At 45.9% G+C, this 26,836-nt stretch overlaps 1 protein-coding gene across 2 annotated transcripts in view; it reads left to right on the top strand.

The window, feature by feature from the left end:
• The first annotated feature begins 256 nt into the window (after nucleotides 1–256).
• LOC116943539 (protein WWC2-like) overlaps nucleotides 257–26,836 on the top strand; it is a 110,595-nt gene continuing 84,015 nt past the window's right edge. For both annotated transcript variants that reach the window (XM_032956455.2, XM_032956454.2), the window contains exon 1: nucleotides 257–602. In XM_032956455.2, coding sequence (XP_032812346.1) covers nucleotides 475–602 — 128 coding nt within the window. In that variant the 5' untranslated portion in view covers nucleotides 257–474. The remainder of the gene's footprint in view (nucleotides 603–26,836) is intronic.

The following is a 26,836-nucleotide window of genomic DNA, read 5'->3' as shown; positions in this document are numbered from 1 at the left end:
AACATAACGCTTGGCGGTGCTCATTAGCATAATTTAATCGGCGACAGAAAAATCTCCCCCTCCCCCCCCGCGCGCGCAAGTGAGGCGTGGCGGTGGGAGGGGGGGCGTGGGCAGAGTCGGCGACACGATTGGCCAAAACGATCGCGCGCGCTCATTAGCATAATTTACGCGCGTAATTTATGCTAATTATCACCTTCACCGTTAGCGAGGCCACGCCCGTCGCCGCCCCCGCCGCTCCACCCCCCTCTCCACGCTTTATGTTAATGAGGTCGCCGTCCGGGCAAGATGGAGGGAGGCATTGCGGCGCTGGCGGCGGCGATGCTGCGCTGATGCCCAGACCGGTGACGACCATGTCGACTCTGCTCCTCCTGCTGCTGGTGATGATGATGATCGTGTCGGTGTCATCATGGAGGAGCTCGACCCTGCTGCCGTTGCTGCCGCCGCTGCTGCTGCTGCTCCTCTAGGCGGACAAACATGCCGAAGAGAGGCAACGGCGGGCTGCCTCTTCCCAGCGGTTGGGAGGAAGCGAGGGACTTTGACGGCAAAGTATTCTACATTGACCACAACACGAAGCAGACGAGTTGGATCGACCCCCGCGACAGGTGAGTGAGGGTTGTTGTTGTTGTGGCTCGGCTTCCCACCTCCCCCCCGTGCGAAGTCGCAGCCTCTCGCTCTCCCCAACGCCTTCCGTGCCGAACACGTTTTTGGTGGATGAAGTAGTCGCGTTGTTGTTGTTGGAAGTTGTTGTTGTTGGAAGTTGTTGTTGTTGGAAGTTGTTGTTGTTGGAAGTTGTGCCGGGCTAGTTCCGCGCCGGGATGCAGGCTGCTGCTGCTGCTCCTAGAGCTGTCAGAGTCGGATTTGTTTCTCCTGGAGGAATCCGATGAGCTGTAAAGCTCTTGCTTCACAGATGTCCACGATTTGTGGGCGTTGCGCTGCCGTTGACAGCTGTCTAAAGTTGTGCGCGGCTTGTCGTGTCCGTGGTGGTTAAACGTGCAGCCCAGTACGAGATAGCGATAGTACTTCTACTATAGTACTAATACTGTAGTACTTCTACTATAGTACTTCTATAGTTCTACTATAGAACTGATCCTATAGTACTGCTTCTATGGGACTTCTGCTATAGTACTTCTACTATAGCACTGCTCCTATGGTACTTCAGCTAATGTACTGCTACTATAGTACTTCTACTATAGTACTTCTACTATAGTATTGCTACTATAGTAACGATGAACTCTCGGTACAAGTTGACAATCGGCGTTCGGAGTACCCCTGAGCGTAACGTTTCGTCGTGTCGAGGGGTTCCAGAGTTGAGCGGCGTTCCTGTTGGCATTAATGCACGTCGACGACGATGTTTATGATATGTCGCGATGGTTGTGATAGTTTGACAAGTTGTTGTCATCAATTAGTTTATGATGATCACGATGTTTCTTTTTTTTTTTAAAGACCAGCGATGCTTGTGCGGGTTATGAGTTGTCCAACCCGATATTCTTCCACCGCGCCAGTCCGTATCGCGATTGATTTAGCCCCGCGAGTTATTTACATCTCTGGCTTGCCAGCTGAGAGTGGCATGGGTTTGCCTGCTGAGTGTCGAGACGTGATTATTGATTTAGTAGTTATTATACTATCGGCTCGGTGTAGATTGTGCCGCCGTGATTAGTCCCCGGGAGTGACCCCGCAGCCTCGGCCGTGGCAAGGGAGAGCCACCCGGGGAGCGATGATCATCATCATCACGGTCCACCAAACCACAACTTGTTGCTGTCAACTGAGAGTTTTGGTTGTCGTTGTGTCTGCTGTGTGGATGGGTAGCGGTTGAACACATTCGTGGCCGTGAAACGTTGTTCTGATTGTCATTGTGCACTATTACTAAGAGCCTTGGTGAATACTGTAGCGTGCGGTTCTGCTCATTGCCCGTGGGTTTGTTTAGTGGGTGATGCTGCTGCTGCTGCACGTGTACAGCTATCAACACAACCACCACACGCCTTCGTTTTAAAACAAAATGTAATTTGTGGCGACGTTCCGGGCAATGACCCTGATATTATTTATTAACGTAATTTTCTTGACATGTTTTACTCTACGGAATTTTACGCAGCATTGCCATTTAGATGTGACGTTGTTAATTGTACGGTTAAGCTAACGATGTTCTGCTCATTTAAATCAAAATTAAACGTTGTTATTTATGTGTTTTATAACTACACAATACGTGACAGTAAACGATAGTGATCGTGCTGTACCGCGTTAATGTTGACGTGACATGACGTGGTGGACTTTAGTGGCAGCTGATGAACATTTAATGGCAATGCTATTTTTAGTTTAAGGTTTCGAGCAATTGTAAGACCCTTATCTCTGACTTGGTATTGGCGTGAGAGAAGCTGCCACAACGATAACCTATGTTATTAATGAGTTGTGATTAATAAAAGCATGATTATAAAATAGAAATCGTTTTTTGTAGTATAATTACTCCAAAAGTTAGACGAAACACCATTGACTTTCCTATTTACTGTTCATTGACATCGTTTGCGTCGTTCCGGCACCATCAACCCGATAGAAACGCACTTTTAATAGCGATGTACAGGACTGTATCATTGATTTGCTAACTTAAAGTTTGTTTTGTGTTGGTGTAATGTGAGTAGTGCATGACAGTACGTGCGAGGAGGGTGATTATTGTGGTGCTTGTTAAATGTTCGTAAATACTGTTATACGGAAATTGCAACGGTGTATCATCATTTGACACAATTTCCTTGATTTTTTTGTCTCGACGAGAGGAACCTTAATATGGTATTGCTACTTTTAGCTTCACGTTTTCTGTTTTACTTTCATGTCGGGTAATGAATAAGTGTTTGTTAAAAGCGATTATGGTGGCAGTCTTTCTGAAAGTGCCAACTAACTGTCCGTAATATGCCTGCCGTGACAATGCCATTGTTTTATATCGCAGTTTAAACAGCGTCACCGTTACACATTTAGTAATTAAGTTTATCGTCGAACTTGCTTAGTGTGAATGTGGTACATGATCACTTAATGCAATGTAATGAAATAGCAGCAGCGCTTCCGCTGTGTTAATATTGAATGCAATGGCAAGCAAGCATTCGTTAATAGGGGAACGTTTCGGGCAATGGCCCCTCTTCAGAGTACTAATAGAGAAGCCACTCTATCCCTTTGCCCTCCCTTGCAATGTGTGCGCTATGAGGAAGGGCTACTTGCCCGAAACGTCGCCTATTATATACTTTCAAGGCAACTGTTGTTTATGTGTGTCTGTGTTAATATTGCGCGGTTAACTTTGTACTTGTACATTATTTATTTACACCATTGACATGAACTTGACTTGATGCAGCATTGTTGAAGTTAAACCCATACCATTGTTACTTTTAACTTCAGGTTTGCTTTGCGTGCCGTGTAAATGTGTGTTGTGATAAACTAATACAAGATTATTGAAGTTAGCGATGGTAATGATCGTGTTAATTAAAGCGTTCCTACAGAATGTAACTGCATTAGAGTTTCAGTAGCATTGATTGTCTGGTTGATTGGCATCGCTGGGTTGGCGTTGACATTATTAACACATTTTGAAAGTGTGGCGATGAAAAGCACATACTCTGGTAATTGTACTGTATTAAAAAACGGTGTTGTAATGTCGATTGACTGGTATATTCATTTGGGCCATGATTTATTGAATTAATGGAAGTTAATACCGTATTATTAAAATATATACTAATTGCCATATTTATATAATCAGTTTTAATTCAATGTAATGACTAAATACATGACTAAGATAGGGTTATGAACATTTGAGAGTTGTATATTAAACACTTACGTTGGTGCCGTGTTAATTCACTCAAGTTAGCAATAAATACTGCACAGTTGTACAATTGACCTGCTAATTCACTGACTTTTCTTGGACGTAGGTGATCTGATAAAAGTGAATAAAGTATTTTAAATAAAAAAAAATATTGTTCCATTTATCTGCAAATGTTGTTTGTATGAGAATGTTAAGTGATTAAAACATGCTAACGAGAGTTCGCGTCGCTATCTAGTACAAGTATTAATACTTACGTCCGAGGTACATGAAGATGTATTGCCCCCTGCCGATGTGTTAATGACATAATTGGAATTCCATTGGCATGATCGTGTATTTAAAAGCAATTGCATTGTTGCACTTATAATGAAATCGCACAGTCGCAAAATAAATACACCTTTGTTATTTTTATCATCTAGTGTTTGTGTGTGATACCATTTGCTCATGAACAACATTGATATATATTATTGAAAGATAGTGAATGATTTGATAATTTCTGGAAGTCCATTGGACTTGAATACTGTTGACCATTCTGTAATTTATTGACATCTTGCCATACATGATGTGCTTGATTAGATTGTATGCGAAAGGTGTATGTAATCTTGCCAACATACCAACGTTTTTTAAAAAGTTAATTGTTCACAGTTTAGAGAGCAATGGTCATCCCTTTGTCAATCCACTGCTGGATGAAGGCATTCACTATGCTGTGTCAGTAACGGGGGTCGTTTAACCATACTTCACCACATTGGTCAGTTCGGGTTGGTGAAGGGGTGCGAGGGGTGGTCGCCATATTGATAGAATTTGGAAAATAAAGGGTCAATATATATTTTTAAATACCCTGGCCACTTGAATGTTATATCAGGGGGGGGGGGGGGGTTAGTGTTTTGGCCTTTTAAACACAACTTGAAAACAGGGCTGATTAGTTTCCACGTGTTATTTTTAAAGCATATTGTAGCATATGGGCTGTTTTGAAATAATTTTGCAAATCCTTGCGATAGGATTGCCGTTGTTTTTTTTTTGTCTCCCACGCCACCTTAACAGATTCAATGTTGTGAGTTTGGTACCTGTTAGGCATGACACGACTACCGTAAGTGGCGAGTGATCTATGAGCTGGGTCTGGTTCTTCCTCGTCACCAACGCACACTGGTGGCATGATGAAGTATGGTCAAAACAACTCCCATGACCGACACGACTTGCTGAGGTCTGCATCCGACAGTGGATTGACAACGGGTGTGAATTATTCTAGCGATTTTTTTTAGGTGCATATTTTATTCTGTGATTGCTTGTGCTTATATTCTGATTGTGCATATCCATATGGATTGCACATGCAAGTACTTGTATATAATGAGTAAATTATATTGTGAAAATTGTATGTGACTGGCAGTGTAGTGATTTTTAAACGTGCATACGTTTCATTTTGTGTGATTACTTGTGGTGATATTCTAATCATGTATGTCCATATGTAGTGAACATACACATACTTGTCTATAATTAGAATATTCTATTGTGATAATAATATGTGACTGGTAGTGTATATTGAATGAGTTGTGGTTGATGGTGGTTATATCTCCATCGCCAATCTTACCTTGGCCTTGAGTCTTAGGCATATCTGCCTTTGATTCAAAGTGGACTTAACAGGAGCCAGTGTGAGTTGATGTTAATACAGCACGGAGGTAAGAAGTGTTGGATTGGCAGTGGGCTTACATTTTCTTTCTGTTATTGTTTTCGTTAATGTCTGGTTGCTCCTTATGCACGCTTCTGCGCGTGTGTGCCACAATGAGAACCATTATGCAGAAAAGAATCTTGGCGCAGAGCGTGGTAGTTTGCCATCTGTTAGGAACCGAAGGACTGTACAGACCTTTTACCAATCCTGCGCACATACATGTGTGAAACATCTTCTTTGCTCTGCGGTGGGCGTTCTATATAAGTGCCGAGATGTTAACGACCTCGCCTGGTATGCAGGAGGTTGTGAGTTTGATCCCGACCCTGACGTCTGTATATTTGGAGTTTGCATGTTCTCCCCGTAGTCACATGGATTTATCTGTGGTTCCTCTGTTTTTTTGCCCCACATTTAGAAATATGCGTTTATAGTATCTGGCTGCTTTAAATATCCATATGATAAGCCACTTCGTTGAGTTATCATTTGTGATGGCCAGGTCGCTTCCGAAAAAGAGCTACATAGCTCAGTGGGCCTTACCTGGTAAAATACAAAGTTTATGCTCTTTGGTTCTTTCAGTAAAGTCACGTAGGTAAAAAATAATAGATCACGACGTTTCGATCGCAACACAAGCAATCGTCATCAGGTGGGACAACTACAGCAAAAAAACCTGCTGAAGTAGGCTTTTTTTCCTTACTGTAGTTGTCCCACCTGATGACGATTGCTTGTGTTGCGATCGAAACGTCGTGATCTATTATTTTTCTACCTACGTGACTTTACCAAAAGAACCAAAGACTATGGATTCCTGCAGTCACGAAAGCTTCAAATCAAGATAAAAAGTTTAGTTTAACGTATGCGTTGTGCATGTAGGTTAACACTCCAGTATATATACGTACACCAACAACATGCATATGCTGCGTGTGCCAGTGCTGTGCTTTGCAGCCCGCTCCGCGGTGTAGTTCTTGGATGAAGAACGCACGATAAATTCAGCAGGCTAAACGCCCCGCAGCGGCATTCATTGAGAGCATCATTGCTGCAAAACCAAGAGGTGATAAAGCTCTGAAAAAAAGTTCAATATCGTCCATCCTTGAAAATTCTACAAAATGAATTGGCCAAGCTTGCTCATGGACCATCCAACCCGATAATACATTTACCCGTGAAATGTTTAGTTTTGACTGCCTCTCCTGTTTGATGGAGCACACTCCGAACGCTTTATAACCCTCCGTGTTGTTGGAGTGTGCGTATAGGACCCCCTGTAAAGTTTGTGCCACCCGCATTGGCACTGTCAATTGTCGAAAGTGCTTAACGGACACATTTTTGTAAAATGCCCGTCCACGTGGCCCCTTTCGGTTGGGTCTGGTGCAAGTGCGGATCCCCTGGCAGGCCATGTGGCATTCTTGCGTTTTTCTATTTTTAGGGAGAAATGCATTTGTCGTTCCGTGCAGCGTTTGCGTTTCGGTGGGCTCTCACAGATATGGTCGGCATTGTGGAATTGCCTTTCAGGTGCCGGCATGGGAGGCGGTGGGGGGGACTCGAATTTAGCGCGGTCGGTTTATCTTGAACCGAGACGTATCGCTTTACACCCTCGCATTGGGTTCACATGCAGTGTAATGCGTCCGCCCGCAATGGGCTTGGCGGCGTCTAGGATGCGCACGTATGTTGAGCGTGGAACTTGAGTTCGGCAGAAATGTAAACTGCAGTAGGGTGGTGCGTTTTTACGTACGATTGTGTGTCTGTTGGCTGTAAGATACGTGGAAGATGATTTATGGTTGCGTAAAGTGTGGTTACCACCCTTCACCCACCTTCAACCTTTCTTCAGGGCAGCTTTGCAAAGTATAGACTAAACGACCCTAAAAATAACTGCGTGTTTTTCTTGAAGTCTATTTTCTATGATAGCTTTTGGTATCTGAACCTGGCCTGTGCGTCCCCTAATTTAACTTAGCCTTAAAATGTGTACCTTTTACGCCATAGTCAATACCAGCACTTGGGGGAGACGCTGATTGCTCGTCAAGTTGTACGTGGTGTAATTCTGCCACTGGCCTCCTTGTGCCCTGAAAACCTTCGTGGAATAGGTGCTCGCTAACAACGTCAGCTCCCGGCAGTCCGGCGTGCCTAAGGCATCTTGATGATGACACTCTCGTGAAGATTTATCATTGAGTGTACGGTCCTGGTTTTTTTTCCTCCCGCTTTGGCCAGTTTTGAATCAGGTGAGGCCCTCCCGCCTCACACCAGCGCTGGGTTCATTGTAATCTCATTACTGCGCGTTAAATGGCGTTCATTGGGAGTCGTGTTTCGAATGAAGAGGCATCATTGCGAAAGGAATGTTAATGGCATGATTGGCGTCTCGCTGCAGTCTTCGGCATGGGTGTGGGGAGATTTGTATTGAATTCGTCAAGGCAACAGCATCTTTTCTTCCAGTTATTTATTTCACACTTTTTTCATTCCATGTGCTGCTGCTGATTCACGTCTGTTCGGTGTGTGTCTGCCGGTTCATCGTTTAGCTCGGGTTGTTTTTTTTCTCTCTCCCCTACGGATATGTTTTCAACCGTGCACGTTCTCTAGCCGATGGTAGTTACAAGAGACCACAAATTATACTGCCACTGTTCAAGGTATGGGGTTTACTTTTTGTGGGAGATATACATATTCCATAGTTTACAAATCTCCTGAACACTAAAGTAGGTGCTCTGTGTACCCTAATAAATGTTTGTGCTCTTGAGCAAAAAATTGCCCACCCACCCCCCCCTTAAAAGTTTACTGCACTTATATAATACTTGGGGGAGTATTGCGTTGTGTGCTGACATACCTCCGTGCTGTAAATTCCATTCTCTTTTACAGTGTGCTGCTGTGTACATTTTCTTTTGCAGTCGTCTGTGTAGAGAGTCTGCTTACCGGGGCCTGCTCTTGTCCGTAGCCCTCTGCTTCCGTGTTAATGCCATCACTTAACTGGTGCTACCGTGCATGAAGTGGACACCTATTATCTGGCCTCGCCCGGGGGGGGCTTGCTCTGGGGGGGCATAGCAAGCCACCAAGTGCGCCAGCCTCCACTGTTTCACGGTGTGAAGTGAAGCCAGCCACCCATCCATCACTTTAAGAATGTTTTTTTTTATCTAATGCTCCCTCATCTGATAAAGTGAAGAAAAATCGAATTTATGGTGGAACGGGATAGCGTTAATCGGCTCCTGGGGCATAGGAAAATGCCACTGCATATCAACGCTGCGTTTGCGGATTTGAAGGAGACCGCATATAAAGCTAAATTGTATTTTACCAAAATTTCCCTGCACGTTCGTTTCGGAGCAACCCTCTGATTAATGACTCCTGTTGCGTCTGCATTTGGTTTCGTGACAAGACGAACACAGATAGACGGAGCTTATGAATAAACACTTTCAATGTCAGTTTGAAACCTCCAGAAGTGCCCGTCTGCGCTCAGACTGTGCCGCTCTGGCGTTGCCGTGGCCGGTTTGTCCGGTCCGCGTCTCCGAGCGCGCCACGCGGCAGCTGACGGTGACGCCGACTGCTCCTCTCCGGGAGTCGTCAAGAATGCTGCGGGGCCACATTTGAGCCACTTCGGGGGCATTCTGCGCATTGTTTCACCTGCACGCCCGACAGCCAAGATATTTCACGTTTGTTTGAGAAGCGCCTTCCTCTTCATTGCGGTAATGACTTCGTGGCAGCGTTTAACATCGCTTGCATTGCGTGGGATTGTACAGTCTGTGCGGCGTGTATATGGCCAAGTCGCCGGGAATGCACCTGATCACGTCAGATCTTGACAGCTTCGCAAATTTTATCCTGGATCGTGATTGGATGGGCGACCGCCATATGTAAGACAGGTCAATCTTGTTGACAACAGAGGGAAGTCGAGATAAACGAATTGTACTCTACTTTTTCTTTTACCATCTATGACCTGCCCTGGCCAGCGTGATGAAGTATGGTTGTATAACCCCCACAATCTGCACAGCTTGAGGAGGCCCCATCCAGCAGCAGCCTGACAAATTGACTGTGGATATATGGTGGCACTTTTGTATATGTACATGTGTGTCTTAGTACTTAAGACTGTGCTGCTATATAAGAAACTTGCCACGTAGTTGCAAGTGGGAGCTCGAATCGCATCGATCCAGCTTCATGGCTTGCATGGTCAATTGTTCTAACAATTACATCCCAGTAGAAGCGCTGTACTTACAGTAGAATCGGATAAATTAAGTCTTCCTGTAAATAATCCCTCTGGCCATGGAAGCGAGGTGTGTGTTATTAATTGGAGCAACAAAAGGCCAATAATAGATGTTCTTGTGCACACATTGGTGCTGCTACTACTGGCTTTGTGAAAGTGAAATCCTGTGTGCAGTGTCTGGCTTGATGTCGTTTCGTGGGTCAAGCCAAACCCCGCTGCCCTACCACAGCATTCGAATCACCCACCGCTCGTAGCTTAAGGCTGAGTGCATATGCGGTTCAGTCTGACATGGTAATAGCTCAACTTGTGCATTATAAAACATTGTCGTTCAATCACCGGCAAAAGTCTAATGTTACGAGCCTGCGGAACAATGACCCGAGCCGTTATTCAACCTCGTCACGGTGCCACCGCTAGAGCAGCCTTTTCTGATGATGCTGAAGTTTTTTTAATTTCAACGTATTTTATGAAGATCCCAGGCATTTCGGGTGATGTAAATTTTAATATGAAAATGATGGGATGAAGGATTCTTTATTATTTAATGCATCATTAAAATGTACTGGACAGATGATGTTTATTTACAATGAGGGAAGAGCCATTGAGACCAGAATCCTCATTTTAAAGAGAGCCCTACTGAGAATAATCTAAGTAAACAAAAAAATCGTTATTATACACCTTTGTGGAAACAATGACGCAATCCAACTACGTATTTGTTAATAACACGATTTAACCCCACCCCACTATAATTATCAATACATTGTGCAGTGCAATTTCTTTCAATCATCACAAGAATGGAGGCAATGTTTGATCTGTTGAACCGTTTGGAATTCCACGCCGCCCCTGTGTTTGGAATGAGGGTGGAGTCGCCGGGATGCACTGCGGCGGCCGGCTGGCCGGCCGGCCGGCGCGCGGCTTGAGATGTTGACAGCCGCATTCTCCGGGCACGGGGCGACCGCTGCTCGCACGCAGCGTGCCGCTGAAAAGTGGAGAGCGCGCGCGCCTTCATTGCACTTGAAGGTGTGGGCCCCTTCTCGAGCAGCGTGCACAAACGTTCTCTACGGCGGCTGCCACGTTCAGAGCTGCGCTTTGCCAACGACGCTTCGTTCGTGTCAGTTGAGAATCGATTCCGAAATACTCGCGACACGTGCGTCAGCGTCCGAGCTTTTTAGAATTGGTCATTTGCAATTTGTGAGCACCATATCCAGGTTGTATGATAACGTTACGCGTTTGCCAATTGAGCAGGTAGCGCAGACCGTACAAAAGAGACGGACAGGACATGTCAGAGGAAGGGTACAAACTGGACGGGCAATACAAATGAGACGTTCGTCATGAGACGGACAATAACAACTGAGACTGCAATCAAGACAAACAAGAGCTCGATTCTGGATTCGAATCGTGACAGTTCCTCAAATTGCTGGAATGGTTGGGGATTGATTCGTTACGTGCCTGATGACTGCTGCAGTTTGTCCCCGCGGGAAGAGATGGATGGAGGGGGCTACGCAATCCTCTGACCTCGTCCCTCGCACTGCACCACACCACCGTCGCGCCCTGTCCCTCCTGCGCAGCGTGGTTTAACAGAACGAGCACTGGCTGCTGATGAGTTCTGTCACCATGTGACGAGTTCTGATGAGTTTTGTACGTTCCCTGTGCTACCGTTCCAACTCCACCCCCCACCCTCCACCAATAATCCAGTGATTTTCATGGTGTACAATAATTTCCAGGGTGCTTGCTCTTCCTACCTGTGTTTTAATAGCAGGGAACGGCCAGAAAAAAAATAAGCAACTGTTATATTGTTTTTCTTGTCCCTTATATTGTCTAGGCTGAAATAAAGAAACACTCCGCCACATTTGTCATCGATGCTTGTGTGGGTCAGGCCAATGGAATAAGCTGAGGGTTATTCAAGTTTCAAACAACACGCTTTCAACTTGTGTCTTTCCGAACCGCACTTTTTCCTTTCTGATGGGTTTTTTTCTCTTATCATTTTGGAGATTTGATTTTTCGAGTGCTTCATTGCTCCTCGAGACTGTTATTTTTTTCTTTCTTTTTTTCCCAAGCTTCAAGCTCGTGTCGTCAGACAGCCTTTCTAGGAAACTCTTTTGATACGCTTGTACAAGGTAGTAAGAGTTGCGTTTCGTTAAAACGTTTAATCACACCTAGCCGCCCAATCGTTTTCTTGATGTAAGACGCTAGAACAGTGACGATTTTACACTCCCATTGCATACACACAGCATTGTGGTAAATGTGGGATAGAAAGGCTATGTGCCAGGTTTCCTTGGTTTAATTATTCTCTGGATGGCTGCCTCTAAATGTTTGTGATGTAATATCCATACATATTTACATATATTGCATGTACAGTATACATCTGTACAATATTTGTGTGTGTGTGTGTATTGGACAAATATAAAATCAATAACATCTTACGCAAGTTAATCCCAAATGATGATGTATGGTTCCCCAGGGTGAGTGTGAATTAGAAAAATGCATTGTATGGCATCCGGACACTTATTTAACCGAAGTTCATGCCTGAGATGCTCTACCGAGAAGAATGTTTCACCAATCTGATAAAATGCGAAGTTACATTTTTATGTGCTCCATTACCGCATGGCATTTGAGGTATCGTACGCTGCATCGTGAGAATTTGACCCCCCCCCCATAATTATTTTCCTCATGACATAAATGCAAGATGTAGCGTGTCAAAATAGATCCCTCGCAGATTTCCATTTTTGCTGTACCCGTAACAATGCACACGCTGCCATTGTTGCATAATCGGCAGCTGCTTCAAACCAGCCTCGGCCCTGCGCACACCTCACTTGTCACGTCCATTTCGGAAAATGAAGGAACTGAGCGACCTTCGAAGGAACAAAAGCTCGTCTGTCTGGCGAGCGGGACAGGTAAGGTTTGGATTTTTTTTTCCTACCTGCACTTTATTTGGCGTCATGTTTCCAGGGTGGCCGGGGTGGGGGGGGGGGGCCCGGTGTCCGGTTGCGGGGCATTAACCCCGGTTTGGCCAGTTTTTGAATAGCGCCACGAGATAAGCCTACCTAGCTATTCGCTTCTGCACCCAAACAAGCGTCCACGGTGCGATGCGGACAACGGATTCAATGCGGATCGCTTGGAAGTCGATCGCTCCCTTGCTCAGGAGTTTTGGCTTGAGGCCACCGGAGTTGGTATGTGGGGTGCCATTGTCTTTTCCAGGGTCGTGAGATGGCACGAATCGGCAGCCAAGGCCCCCTCGGCAGAGAAGCAGAAAACAACTAAAATAAATTAACGTTGGCCTATTTTGTTCCCACGCACCGCACCTTTGGCGGTATGAGCTTCGTCACAGATGATCGCGCAAAAAAAATGAACGATGGTAGCTCTCTCCTGAGTCGACGTACGTAGTACGCTTTCATTTCGTGTTTCTTAATCCATTTTAATTTCTCCACAACCGAGTGACACCCTTTTGAAATGATGGAGTGTCACAGCAAGAAAAAATGTGAGTTAAAATGAGGTTCATGATCGTCATTATCAGCCATGATCTGGCCACTGCTGGATGAAAGCCTACCCAAACCATCACCATATACGATGCAAAAATCCATCCCTTTCCTTCACATGAATTGATCTCGTTGCTGCATCTGCACTGCGGTCTTCCACTGGAATTTTTTCCCTCATTTGATCGTCACTCCGCTATCATTCTCCAGCACCAGCCATGTCCTGCCCCCAAGCCCTCTTTACTTTTATTCGTATACAAGGGTAAAGGCTGTACATGTGTTATTTTACTTTTCAGTGGTTAATTATAAAATGTCGGATTTGAGCTGTTACACTGGCCACAGTCAAAGGCCGCGCTTGTGAGACGGTCTTCAGTGTTCACTTTAGGCGAGAGCACCCTGCCCACTGGGCAATTCGTCCATCTGGGTTTGGTGAATAGGCAATGGGCAGGTTATCGAGCCAAAAAAGAAAGCCCCTTTTAGGCAGGTCACAGAAGGGTTTCGTCTCGGCATTGGTGCGATGGAGGAACACTACCCGGGCACGAGCTGAACGGCCGTCTGTGAGTGGAGCGAGCGTCGCTCTGCACCTGTCGCTGAATGATCTGCCGCAAGGCAGCAAATGAAGGAGCCCACAACGGCAACGCCACAAAACCGTGGGGAAAACAAAAACCCGGCGGCCGTGGTCCAGTTCACGGTGAGTGCTGCCGCAACAAAGGAACCTAGATGGGGTTTCTTTCTTTTAAAATTCATAGGATTTAGTGAAATGCCTTCGAATGAATTTTTAAACCGAGCCACTAAAAGTGAGATCGGGTGTCAAACATATAGGGGTCTTTGTGGGGTTTTTTTTGGGGGGGGGGCGGAGGTGAGGGGTGTTTGATAATATGGTGGGAAAAAAAGTTCCCTTTTTGAATGGGACATTAATGTTTAAATAAATAACGCTTCCCAAATTAACGTTTTATTTAAATGCATTTGCAGCCGTTTTGGTTGTAAAACTGACATTGGTCTTGAATCTAAATGGGAATTGTCACAGGTATCATCATGTCATGAATTGCGGTAAACCTGAGCTTTTGGGTTACGTTAGTGCATATCTTGCATGTAAGAAGAGATGAATTAAAGTGAGTGCTTCGTACACGATGGGTCACTCCTGCAGCCACTGCAGGTGCCAACGACGAACCACACAAAAAATACAATGATTGATTTGTGAAAACATTCGTGACCCCGAATTCTTAACGTTCTTGGTATTTCAGAGGTCAAATTATGGGAGGCATATATTTTTCTTGCCCTGTGTAAAAATACAGATCACAACTCGTTCAATGCGCACTCGATTGTGTACTTAGCATTGACGATTCAAACCTGAAGGTGAGCTCTTTCTTCATTCAGAGTTTGCTTGAGAGATATATAACTTGGTTAAGGCGCTGAACAAAGAATTTACTTTTTGATTTAAAGCTTTCGTGACTGCAGGGATTCATATTATTGGTTCTTTCGGTAAAGTCACATAGAAGGGAAACAATAAAATAATAAAAATATAAAACAAAATTCTCACGACACGACTGCAACACAAGCAATCATCATCAGGTGTGAAAACCACAACAAGAAAATTTGAAAAAAGTGGCGGTTATTTTCACACCTGATGATGATTGCTTGTGTTGCAGTCGAAACGTGAGAATTGTGTTGTTTTATATTTTTATTATTTTATTGTTTCCCTTCTACGTGACTTTACCGAAAGAACCAAGAATATAAAAATAATTAACTATTTGTGCAGCAGTATAGTGTTATGAGATGAGTTAATGAGAAGGATGGTAGTATGTAAATATATTGCTGTGTGAAATAAACGATGAGGAAAGTGACAATGAGTGGTGAATGATTCATATACGCACGGAACATGACGACACATGCGTCCTCTCTGCCATTTCCATATTTTCTATCAAGTTTATTTACTATGCGGCACCCTGGAATCGTTTCATTCACGTGAGAACAGCACAGTTGTCCAATCAAACCGCAGCCGCGAACCATAAATGATTCGCTTTCACCAGCGTCGAGTTGCATTAGTTTGTGGTTGCCCGCTCATTGCGTCCCCGGTCGTGCGAGTTTGTGCCTGGGAGACCAAAACCACTTTTGGTGCCATTGCTGCTCTGCAGCCTCCTCCCTTTGCTCTCTGCCGTTAGGCCTCTTCTGAGAGGCGAGCGCCTCACCCGCGGCCGGGAAGGAAACGGCGACTCTTCTTGCCGTGACAGAGCGTCGCCGCACATTTTTCTCAACCCGGAGCACGGTTTCTGCCCCTGCGATGGCTCCCAAGCCCCTGGCTGTCGAGCGTCGGGAGCTCTCGAATGGACTGTTGTGACTGGTGTGTACACAGAGTCACGAGCTGAAAGAAAACATTTTCGAAATGGGGTTTTTTTTCCTACAGCGTAACCTGACCCCCTTACGTGTGGTGCCTTATTGTACACACGTGTCACGTGTGTCTCCGGCAGAAAAACAGCTTGAAACAATGCAGAATGATCCTGTGTCTGTGCAGAGCCTGGGACTCTGCCTGCATGTGACTGCCAAATGCAGCAGGACAATTTGTTAATTTGGTGGGTTTTGGGATTTGAAGAAAATGGGGCTTAAGCTATTTTTGGTTATTTACTTTGTATAAATTGGTAGGAACAATAATAGATCTCTGTAATCAGGAATCTCACAGAGGTTTCTGTTTTAGGAAGTTTGGCCAGTTTCTTTATGAGTTAAAAAACAGCACCCAGAGAAACCCCACGCATGTAAAAGGATAACATGAACTAAAACAAATCTGTTGATTTGACAAAAAAGTTAATTGCCAATGACATCTGGCTATAGTTTCTCTCTGTAAATTATAACTAACTCTGGGCTCTACATTTTTAGCCTCACTTATCAAAGAACGAATCTCCCTGCTAGCCTTCACATTCTCACAGCATTCCAGAATATCCATGTCGCAGGCCACGTGGCGTTCTGAGGTTTACATTGGCTCGCCAATGTAAGTTCACGGAGCTCTCTCCCGTTCTATAAATATGTGCATGGCGATTATTAGATTATTCGATTCGCAGGGGTCAGTAGGAGACACTGCATTGTAAATGTCCTGGGGATTAACATCCATGCATTGGGCACCTTGGGTTCAGCCAGAAATGGACATTTACTCTTAAAGTATTTCATGTCGCTTTAAAAAAACACATAAGACTTGACTTAGGTACAGTGCATGTTTTCTACGGGAGAGCGAGTGGAATGTCTTGCCCCAGTCCGTTAGGTACTCCGTCAGTCGATGTTTTTAGGGCTCGTCTGAATACACACTTATTTTCTCCTGCGTGTCTGTTTGTCGGGTTGTTTTCCTCTGAGTTTTAATGTTAATGGTTTCGTTGGATTGTGTTGTAAAGCACTGTGAGGCCTTGTGTGAATGGCGCTACATATATATAAACTGACTTTTGGTTACTGTCATAAGATTGAGATAATGATTGTTTATAATCGAGTTCTGTTTAAATTACACTTTATTTTTTCGTTTTGCCCGTCGCTCACACCGACGCCTGGTGGGAATGCGTAACGTCTACTTTTAACGAGGCTGCTCTGGTAATGCCTCGCAGTGTCACCAGGTGGTCTGAAGGCATCGGCACCAGATGCAGAGTGCAAATTGACCCACAAGCATCTAGGCTACAGTTCCTCTCCCTTCGTACAACATTGTGAACAAGGAAAGTGTTGCAGCAGAAGTTAAATATTTATTGTAACCTTGGACATACTTAGTTAAATCGTCCACGTTAATAGGTCTCTCAAGTTTTCCCCTTTTCCCTCGCTCATGAATTTGTTTCACTTAAGCTTTCTGAAGTAAGCTCTGAATGTCTGTTCTGCACCGACGTTCTCCAACGCAGCCATCTGCTTAGCCGGATGACCACCCGCAGGTGACTTTGACTTAGTACCTCAAAGTCAATCCCACCAATTTAATGTAACTCTTTGAAAATATAATCACCTCCACTCTCCTGCAGAAGCAAGCTGTAATGCGGTCACAGGCAGTGACAGCGTTTTGGCACAGGAGATATAAAACTAGAAATGCTTCTTTGCAGATTAAAGCATATTTCATGCTCCAGCGACCTATGAGAAATGCCATGAGAAATGCCATTCTTGTGTTTGTGTGTGTCTCTCTCCCTTGTCGCATTCCGCATAAGACTGGTATTTAAACCACTTATTTTTGCACGCAGTAGATAATCGTGTTTGTCATGCGCGTGTATAGTTTCAGAATTTGTTTGTGAGTTGGTGAAATAAATTATTTTGGTTTAACCTTCAGCTCTGCGGACTTGGACGGCTGCATGGCCATCATTTTCATGTAGGCTGTTGTAGGAAACCCGTTAAAAGTTGGGATGATGGATGACGTCCACCCAGACAGGTCCAATTTCCACCTCTGTGCTCCCAAGAAGTGGCGGGGGGGGGGGGACCCAAATCGTGCAGTATAATTTCTGTGAAATTCCGGCATTGTGACGAAATTCCTTCCTGACGATTTCGCCAAATTTCCCTCGCAGCTTTTGGGAATGATTTGCTGCGGGGGGGTGGGGGCGGGGGGCAATGGGTGGAGCCCCGTTCTGTAAAAAAAACCGCATCCAATCAGAAAAGCTGGAGAAGCGACAAGGTGAATGCGAAACGGCGCCGTAATGAGGTCGCCACGCTAGTCCCGCCTTGCGCTCCATGCCGACCAATTGGGCTCCATCCGTCTCGCACGCGCAGACGCGTGCACGTGCGAACGTGCACGTGACAGTTGAGCGACCCCCTCCACCGAGGTGTGGAATGTGGTTGCTAAGCCAAAGACGACTTCAACAGCACCATTGGTAATGAGTGGACACCTCCCCATGCCACCACAGTCCCTGATGGTCCTGGGATGCAACAATTCACCTGGAACCTCCACAAGGGCTGATCTTATCGCTTCATCTCAACGGTGGATGTCCTCTCCGGCGTCTGCCCTTCTTTGGCTGCCACTGTTGTTAGTCTTGACCATTGGTGTCATTCCTTCTCGTGAAGGGTCCTCCACAAGCCCACTTAATTTTCCGAAGAATCAATGTCAATTTTGCAAAAACCGTGTCACAGCATTTAATGTACACGAATAAAAACATATCTTCCTTCGGCGTAATGGTATGATATTTTTCATTCTCATTCCATGTAAAAAAAAAATTGCAACCTCTCATCACCCTCATTTAATTACTTGAATACTGGCCCATCTTCAACAGCTCTTCCAGGTGTTTATATATTCTCCTTTGTTTGCCATTTGTGTCCCACAATTGCAAACTGGAATATTTTTGATAATTTCTTTTTCAGAATCAGTCGTCTTTATTCCAGTAAGTGGTGGACTAATGCCGAAAGTAAGCCACATGAATTGGGCCCATGGTGCGGATAAAGTCTCTGATGAATGAATCTCTTTCCCCATTGTTGGAGCTGTGCTGCACTGTACGCAAATGCTGTCCAGGGATCTCGCTGATGTTGAACATTTTTCTAGGTTTTTATTGCTTACTTGACGGTATGTCTTTCTGTTTCCCTTGAACCCTATGAAGCAGATGCAGATTTGTTCTGATAAAGTACGTGTGGATTATCTACCCAGCAATACCTCACTAAGCCTCATGACCCTGTCACCTTCGCAATGGAATTCCACCTCAGTGAGTGTACAATGAAGGGGACCATTTATTTTTCATTATTTACGTGTGAATGGGTTTTCAATGCCTCGGATTTACGTTGCAACTTGGACACAAAGTGGCCTCCTCCAAAAAAATGTCGTTGCGTCAACGGGGCATTCATCTTCACTCAACGGCAGATTGCATTTTTGGTTGACACCCCAACATCGTCGGGCTGCTGTCGGAATTGAACCCTCCACGACAGCGGCGCAAACCGGCTTGGTCATCGGTCTCAAGTGTACTGGCCACGCGGTTATCCAAACTTTAGCAAAATATAAAAAAAACTCGCGGAAGTGCCACAACATGACATAGCTGTAACCCTTGAATCAATTTTTCAATTATTTCTTGCAAAACGGTTTATGCTGTCGAGGCATTTCCAATGCTTTGAACTGACCAACTTGTGTTGGTATAACACGTAGGCTTTTGCTACCAATATTATTCATGATAAAGGTTTTTGGGTTAGATCGTGTGAGTATCAACGTGTCGTAACCCTCCACCACCCGACACGGCCAATTAGTAAGGGATTTGTCATGTAAACAAATGCCAATTAGTTAACTACTTCAGCCCACCGGTGTGTTGGAGAGCAAATCCACAACATTTACAACTTGAGTAGTACGACGTTTCGCTGGTAATTACATCCAGCATCATCGGGCAATATGCCTGAATAGTCTATTCTGTTGGAGGGTTACGACACATTTATGCTTACGCCATCTAACCCAAACACCTTTATTATGAAGCTTGTGTTGGTTGCCGCCTATCACTGTTCTGTTGTTTGTGATTCTGGTATGGCTGGCGGAATTCCTGCACGTTTTGTGCTAATTGGAACTTGTTGTCTGAATCGATGCAGCGCTTCGGTTGACTGTCCTGCCGTGACGACAACACTTTTATCTGTGAGCTCTGTCTGTCGAGGTTTTAAAAAATGTATTTAGTATTTTTTACAGCGATTGTGCAATTCATAAAACACACAATTTGCCTTTCGTGTTATATTGGCATTTCATGTTGTATTTCCATTATTTATAATCGGACGTTATTTCGTTGCCTCTGCCCAATTGCATGAATGCTGCGTCTCACTGCTAGCTTACCAAAGTAGGTGTTTGCTTACAGACAGCTGCTGATGCGTCGCTGAACTCATCGCAAGCACCAAAACGTGAGCTGGCTGCAATGGAAGCCAGCCTAAGCCGCCTGCTTAAGCGAAATAAAGTACATCTTGAGAGGCTTTTGAAAAGCACAGATGCAGAATGACTCCTCGAGTCATCGTCTTAATAGTGATCCTTTAGCTCGTGATACTTGCGTCCAATTGCATGAGTAATAGTCCATTTTACAGTGTGCACCATATTCTCTGGATTATTACACACACTTATAAGACAAGCAGAACCTTGGGGTGGGGGTTGTCTTATGAACGGGTCGGAGTGTGCGTGTGTGACCAGATCTGTTTAACTTTATTGACTCTGGCCACGAATTTGGGGTGCGTTTGTTGCATGCTATGTCACAGCCCCATAATAGTTTTTTTGGGTTGGATAACGTAAATATAAATGTGTCGTTAAACCCGCCACCACCCGCCACAGCCAATTGGTAAGGTTTGTCACGTAAAACGTTTGTCACAGAACATTCCAATTCGTTACTAGTACAGCACACCGGTGTGTTGAGCAAAGCCACAACATTTACAATCTGAGTATGACGTTTTGCCAGTAATTACAACCAGCTTCATCAGGTGAAAGCAATATTTATGGAGAGATCCTCCTGTTTCCTTCCGTTAAATAGAGGGATAGATGTGATGGCGTCACTTGTGTCACACCTGCAGCCACTAGAGGAGCTATAATTAAGCACAATGCTGAGAGAGAAAAAAAAATCTTGATTAGATTTTTTTGTTGTCGAACGTTGATCCCCCGAATCACGAGACCCCCTATGGAATCGCCATTGAGGGATGGATGATTTGTGCCACTGGCTACCCTCGCCAGTGCGAGGTTGCAGCCTGCAACCTCGCACTGGCTATAGCCGCACGGAGTGAAGGCGGCGAGAGTCGGTACGAGTACATGCCGGTCATGTTTCTTTGAGGTCAGTGGCTCCTCCGTGGCCCACTTCGGCGTGGCCCACTTCGGCGTGGCGCGCTCTACGCCTCTGCGAGCCGCAGGCGAGATTGTCGTCGGGCCCACGCTTCACAATCAAGTTGCCAGAAGTTGCGACGAGGTGTTCTTCCTGCTCTTTTTGTCTGCTGCAATTTCTTTCATCCTCTTCCCGGCCCCCCTTTTTTTTCCCCTCCCAAAAGTGTAGCTTGAGGAAATTACATTTGTACAGTGTGGGGCTTTCTTTGCAGCAATCTCGCTCATTGTTATTACCACGCCGAGGGGTTTTTTTTTTTTGGGATCGAAAATGTTTGTGCACTGGAAACGACCCTTTCGTCGGCGCACCCGGCGTGTTTACAAGAATTTCCGCGCGGTGTTGGATTTCGTTGCACCAAGCGGGTCACGTTGGACGGCGCATGAAAGGCCGATTTTTACGAAAAATAAAGCGCACATTTATAAGAGTCGAATATCCTCGCGCGCTGCGTGACTTCACCGGGCAAAATGCAAACCCTGCTCGCGAGAACGGCCGGTGTTGTTTTTGTTGTTGACTACTTGGACACGGGGCTGGCCCCCGATCGGGCAGCAATACCGCTCGCTCGCAGCTTAGGGGCCTCGTGGTAGTCGGACAAGGGGGTGCTCCGCGCAATTCGATGACACCCCGAGCGCGCTGCCTACTGACAAGGAGCTTGACTTGTTTTGTCGAATGTTAAAGCAACTCCCATTTCGAGGCTCTACCTTAATGCTGCCCAACTTGCGAGGGGGTTGTTTTTTTGTACCGCGCGGGTTTTAGCGATTTGCGCTGTACAGTACAGCTCTCTGCCGAGTTTTTTCAGGTCGTGCCGCGGGTTTGTTCCACGCGACGTGCCCCGCGACGTTGCCGACGTTTCGCTCCACGCGCTGAGAACTTCTCCTGGAAATTGGTTCTGTTCCTGGAAGAAGCTCGACCCCCCCACCCCCCCCCGGGGAGAGCCGTTGCGTCACGTTGTCACGTCCGGGAGGTGTTTTTTGGCCGTGACCCCAGACTTGCACGTGACGGTGCACCGCGCTTGGTTGAGGGTTTTTGTCAAGTTCTTAATGTCCACAAGCTCGAGGGTGGTGGACTTTGGGCTGATGTGGGGTTGGAAATGTTCTAACCTTGGACTTGAAGACAAACCACACACAGCCTCTCGTTTGGTGGTTTTCTGATTAAATCAAAGTTTCTGTGCCTGCAGATCACGCGCTTTCAAGGAGGCGTTGGTTGGGTTGTGAATTTGGCAGTAAGATAGACCATGTAATCAGTTTTGGACTTTTACAGTCGGTTAATTTTGAAACTTGGACCTTTGGCAGGTCACGAGAGCTGAACTTGAAATTCTGTGCCGCTGTGACCCAGCGAGTTTAAGCGACGCCATTTACACAGCAAGCATCTCTGGTCCTTATTACACGATGACAATTGGTGTATTTGTTGAACGAAAATAGTTGATTTGTAATTGCAAAAAAAAACATTGTTAACATTAGGTTGGTGCTTTTGTGTTTTATTGAAGTTTATGATCTCGTCTTAAATGTATTTTACCATAGTGGCAATGTGCCTATTGTAGATGTTCAGCCGTGGCTGTTAAAGGAAATAGTTGACATTTTTTTTGACTGCATACCGTAGCGCCTAACTGCTGTACGCTGAAAAGTAACGCGTGGGTTCTGAGAGCAGAATCTGTTTTTTTCCTCTTGCAAACATCGTGCGCATGCAGCTCTCTCGGCCTGGCCTTCACGGCGTGCGCATACTTGAAGATCTTTTTTCTCTTCTATGTTGCGAACAAAGATTTGCTGCCGAGAAAATGTTGGCTATTCATGTGGGCTTGGATTTTTTGTTGTTGTTCCATCAAACACACAGTGTCCCCTCCTCCTCCTCGCTCCTCGCTCTCTCCCTGCCTTGTGAGCCTCAGGACAAGTTTGGGCCGGTTCCTGGCCCCCCCCCTCCAACTAGCCCCCCCCCCTCCGGCCCTCGCCCCCCTGCGGGCCCTTCCCCCCCGGCAGTGGAATGCAGTCAGGAGAAGTGAAGGCACGTGCGTGTGTGTCTGTGTGTGTGTGTCTGTGTGTGTGTCTGTGTGTGAAGTGAAGGCACGTGTGTGTCTGTGTGTGATTCTAGCACGCCGTTCTGGCCTTTTGACTGCCGAACGGACTGTGCAGAAGCCCATCGCGCCCGGCGAGAGTGCCCGGCTCAAAAGTCCTTGCTGCACTTAAGGGGCACCTCGGCAAGAAGAAATGTATAAAAATATATAAATATATTGTGGAAGTAGCTGGGAGACCTTTGAGTGTGGGTCAAATACTGCATTGGAGCACTGAGCCAGCGAGCGTCGTTGAGATGCCGGATTTTGCATGTGGGCAGCATGACGTGAATAAAAACCTGGTTCTCAAGTGCGGTGATGAGTTGATGATCTCGGCTCGGTCACAAATAACTGCACAAACGTGGCAACCACAATTCCCGCCGATTTATTGTTAGTTCAAAGTTCAAGTCAAACAGCAACGAGCACACGTACATGTGCTCCCCATTTTTTGTCAATCCACTTTTGGAGGAGGGGGGGGCTCTCCAAACGATGGGGATTGTGGGGGTTAATTGACCATACTTCACCATACTGGCCATTGCAGGTTGGGGAAGGCGTACGCTATAGAATCATCGTGTTTTGCAGCCGTGCTCATTTTCACACGGCTGAAATTCCAAAGTGGAGACGCCGCATTTCACGTTGCTCTTATTGGCCGGAATAATTTCTGTGCAGTCACAAAAACTGCGGTCCGGTCCCTGGGAAATCGGCATAGCCGGAGAGGGGGGCGCGGTCTGGCAATGGTGGGATCGGCTCCGGCAAGTCCACGCCGCTACCCGACGGGAAGTCGAGCGAGCAACTCCCCCCAGCTGCACGCAGGCCCAGCCCCAAGCGTTAGAGCGAGGGGTAAAGTAAAAAGTGCACTTAGTTGTGTTAATACATCCCTTGCGTGACCTTTTGATTGTTTGTAAAACAGCGGGCCCATTAGGCGCGTCATCGGCGGCGGTAGTTTATAAATACGAGCACGCTTTGCTGAATGGAATGCAATTATAGTTGCTTACTTGCTGCCTGGGTACAAAAAACGTTAATTACTGAGGGTTTGTTTACTTATTAAAGTGTTATTTATTAGTTTTCAACTCTTGTGGGTGTCAATTTCACTGTCAATTTTGCAGGTTCAAGTGAATGATTTGTGCCGCTGAAAGACAACGGAGGGGCTGACGGTTAATAGGACTGCACGACCGTTCAGTGACCGTTTAAAAAAAAAAGCAGTCAGGCTCGTGCAGGACTCGTCACCGCAAGAAGGGATGACGTTCAGTGGACGAGACTCCGTGATGGAAGTGGCAGCCAATAGGAGAGAACGCACCCGCACGGGGATAACCAACACGAAGACGAAGCGGTAAAATGAATTCGCTTGAAGGTGCGATTTGAATTCTGGCGACTGCAGAGGGAGACCTTTATTCTGCATCATTGGTCGGATGCCTTTAACTTTAAATCTGCACTGAATGAAGATGGCTCGGTCAGCGGGTGGAGTACTTCAAGGACGTTGTCTGTGGTCGGCAAACTCTCAGAACAAGCACGTGCTCATTACCCACTGCAAATGAGCAAACGCATGCTCGGGTAACCACAGTGGGTGCTGTGTGACGGCGGTGATGAATTTGGTATTTTGGACTATGTGGAGCTCAAATCCTGTGCAATGTTGTGGATTGGTGCTGTAGTCCCAGGCGACTGGCATGCATGATCTAAGCAGTACTGAATTGACTTCAGCATGGACACAAAAATAGCCTTATTTTGTTGAGAGTGACATTGGATGCGCATCAATTAGCCTTGGTGCGTTGTGAAAATGATTATGATGCTTTTTACCCCAGGAAAGCCTTCCTCAGTCTCAAAGCTTATTTTCAGGAGGGTCCGGACTAGTTTCCACAGTATTGGGGCGATTTTGCTATTTGTAATCCCAATTGAGTAATTTGCAGAATCTCTTAGCAGTTGCAGTTATTTTTGTTAGCTGTTGGAGGAAACCGGACAACTCACAGGAAACCCACACAGAACAGGGGAAGGGGAACACACAAACTTCATGCAGCAAGGAGCCCGAGTCGGGAATTGAGCCCAGGATAATTTTACTCTGAGGCACAGATGTTGCCGCTTCATCACCCTGCACCCCAAGAAAGACTTGGATGTTGCACCTGCAGTCTCGTGAGGCTGGGGATGTGGTTCAGACTGCTGAAAACTATTTAATAATTCGCAGTAGTTAATGAGCACGTGCTTGCTCTGAGAGTTGTCTGACCACAGAACGTCTCCTTGATGTTACTCACTACTGACCGGAGCCACCTTCCATGCAGAAGTAAAATAAAATACATCCAGCCCTACTCGCTTTTGTGATAACTAATGCTGCAATAATTTGTTTTCGGACCGTTTTGAACTTCGGTAATTATATTATTAATCACAAACATGATGTATACATTGTCCATAACTTTTGCCAAAAAGGCACGTGCCCAAAGCTAATTTTAAAAAATCTGGTCCCAAAAGAAATATGGTGTAGAGGTCGATTGGTTTAATTCCTAGGTCACGCAGAGCCTCAAGTTCTGCATTGCGTCAAGTCTCATGAAACACTTAAACGAAACAATTGTTTATTTTACCAGGTGAGGCCCGCTAAGCTCTATAGCTCCTTATCAGAAGCAACCTGGGCACAAGTAATAGCTCAACGATTAGGCTAATCATGTGGAAATGTATAGCCGCCAAATACTCTAAACGTATTTCTTCTACATGTGGAGGGAAAAAACCAGTGGATAAAAATCCACACGACCACTGGGAGAAGATGTAAACTCCAAATATACAGCAGCAGGCATCCGAGTCGGGATTGAACCCACGACCTCCTGTATACCAGGCGAAGTAGTTAAAATCTCACGTCTCCATCCGTAAAGCAAGTAAATTGCCTCCTGTGGAGTGTTACACGACAATCATTAGAAAGCGCATGAAGCTCACTACCAGTTAAATGGTATTTAATTTGTGCCTACATGCAGCATATAGCGGTGTTTCGTACCACATGGAACTCGCTCCTCAATCTATTAGAGCTCGCAATATGCGTCCTTCCACATTCGATGTCTCATCAACAGTCAGGCTTGCTTAAACAACGAATGGCTAGACTGGGCAAGAGTTTGCTTGCGTTGAACGAATGCTGCTGAAATTATGCACTCCCAGAAGGCTGCGTGGCTGATGGAATGTTTAAAAGAATTATGAGCTTACTTTGTCCATCAGTCACATGTTGGCAGCGAGTATTTTTTAAATATCTAAATCGTTTGTGTCCATGTGTTTGCCTCCACACAGGAGTGCTGATTTTTTTTTCAGGTGTCGGGTCGAGGCGGCCCATAGCACTCATTACACGCAAAGTGCTTGCCACAGATGAACGACAATTCCTTGATGATCTCGTCAAGCAGCATTAACCATCACGCAAACTCCGATCATTCTCGCAGCAGCGGCTTTTGGTTAACCATCGAACAAAGACGGTCACCGCTTCGCTCGCACTTTCGCATGCGCTTCTGCGGCCGTCTGGAACGCCCTTCCGATATTTAGGACGCCACTGGAGCTATGCACTTTTAAATCTAGATTGAAAGCGAATTTATTTCCAGCTGCTTTCTGTGTTTAGTTTGTCCGTTCCCTGCGCCTCCGATTAGCACGGTTGGTTGCGTAGGGTGTGAGAGAAGCTCGGCATGCGTGCAGAGAAGGGCCAGGTATGTTGATGCCTGCATTTGGAATCGGGGGAGGAGGAGGACTCCCTCCTCGAGAACGCACACTACAGGAGGAGGAGGTTCGTAGCCCCCCTCGACGGACGGACGGCCACTGTACAAAGCATCCCCCTCCCAGAGGGGTTGGGCCCCGGGCGGTTCTGCAAGCAGTCGCCCTCCTCCGACGACGACGGACGGACGTTGGCCCCTGGCGAAGGAATCTCGTCGGGGCCTTAAGAGCAAACATTCCCATGTCCAAAGTGCAGCTCCCTTGGCTGGAGCCGAGGAATTTACGGCCTCCGCCTAGGCAACCGGCGGCCG

Source organism: Petromyzon marinus, chromosome 18, assembly GCF_048934315.1.
Source record: "Petromyzon marinus isolate PM22_M1 ecotype Great Lakes invasive population chromosome 18, UKy_Petmar_22M1.pri1.0, whole genome shotgun sequence".
Lineage (NCBI taxonomy): Eukaryota > Metazoa > Chordata > Hyperoartia > Petromyzontiformes > Petromyzontidae > Petromyzon > Petromyzon marinus.
The sequence above is the reverse complement of the archived record's forward strand: the minus strand, read 5'-3'. Positions and strand labels throughout refer to the sequence as shown.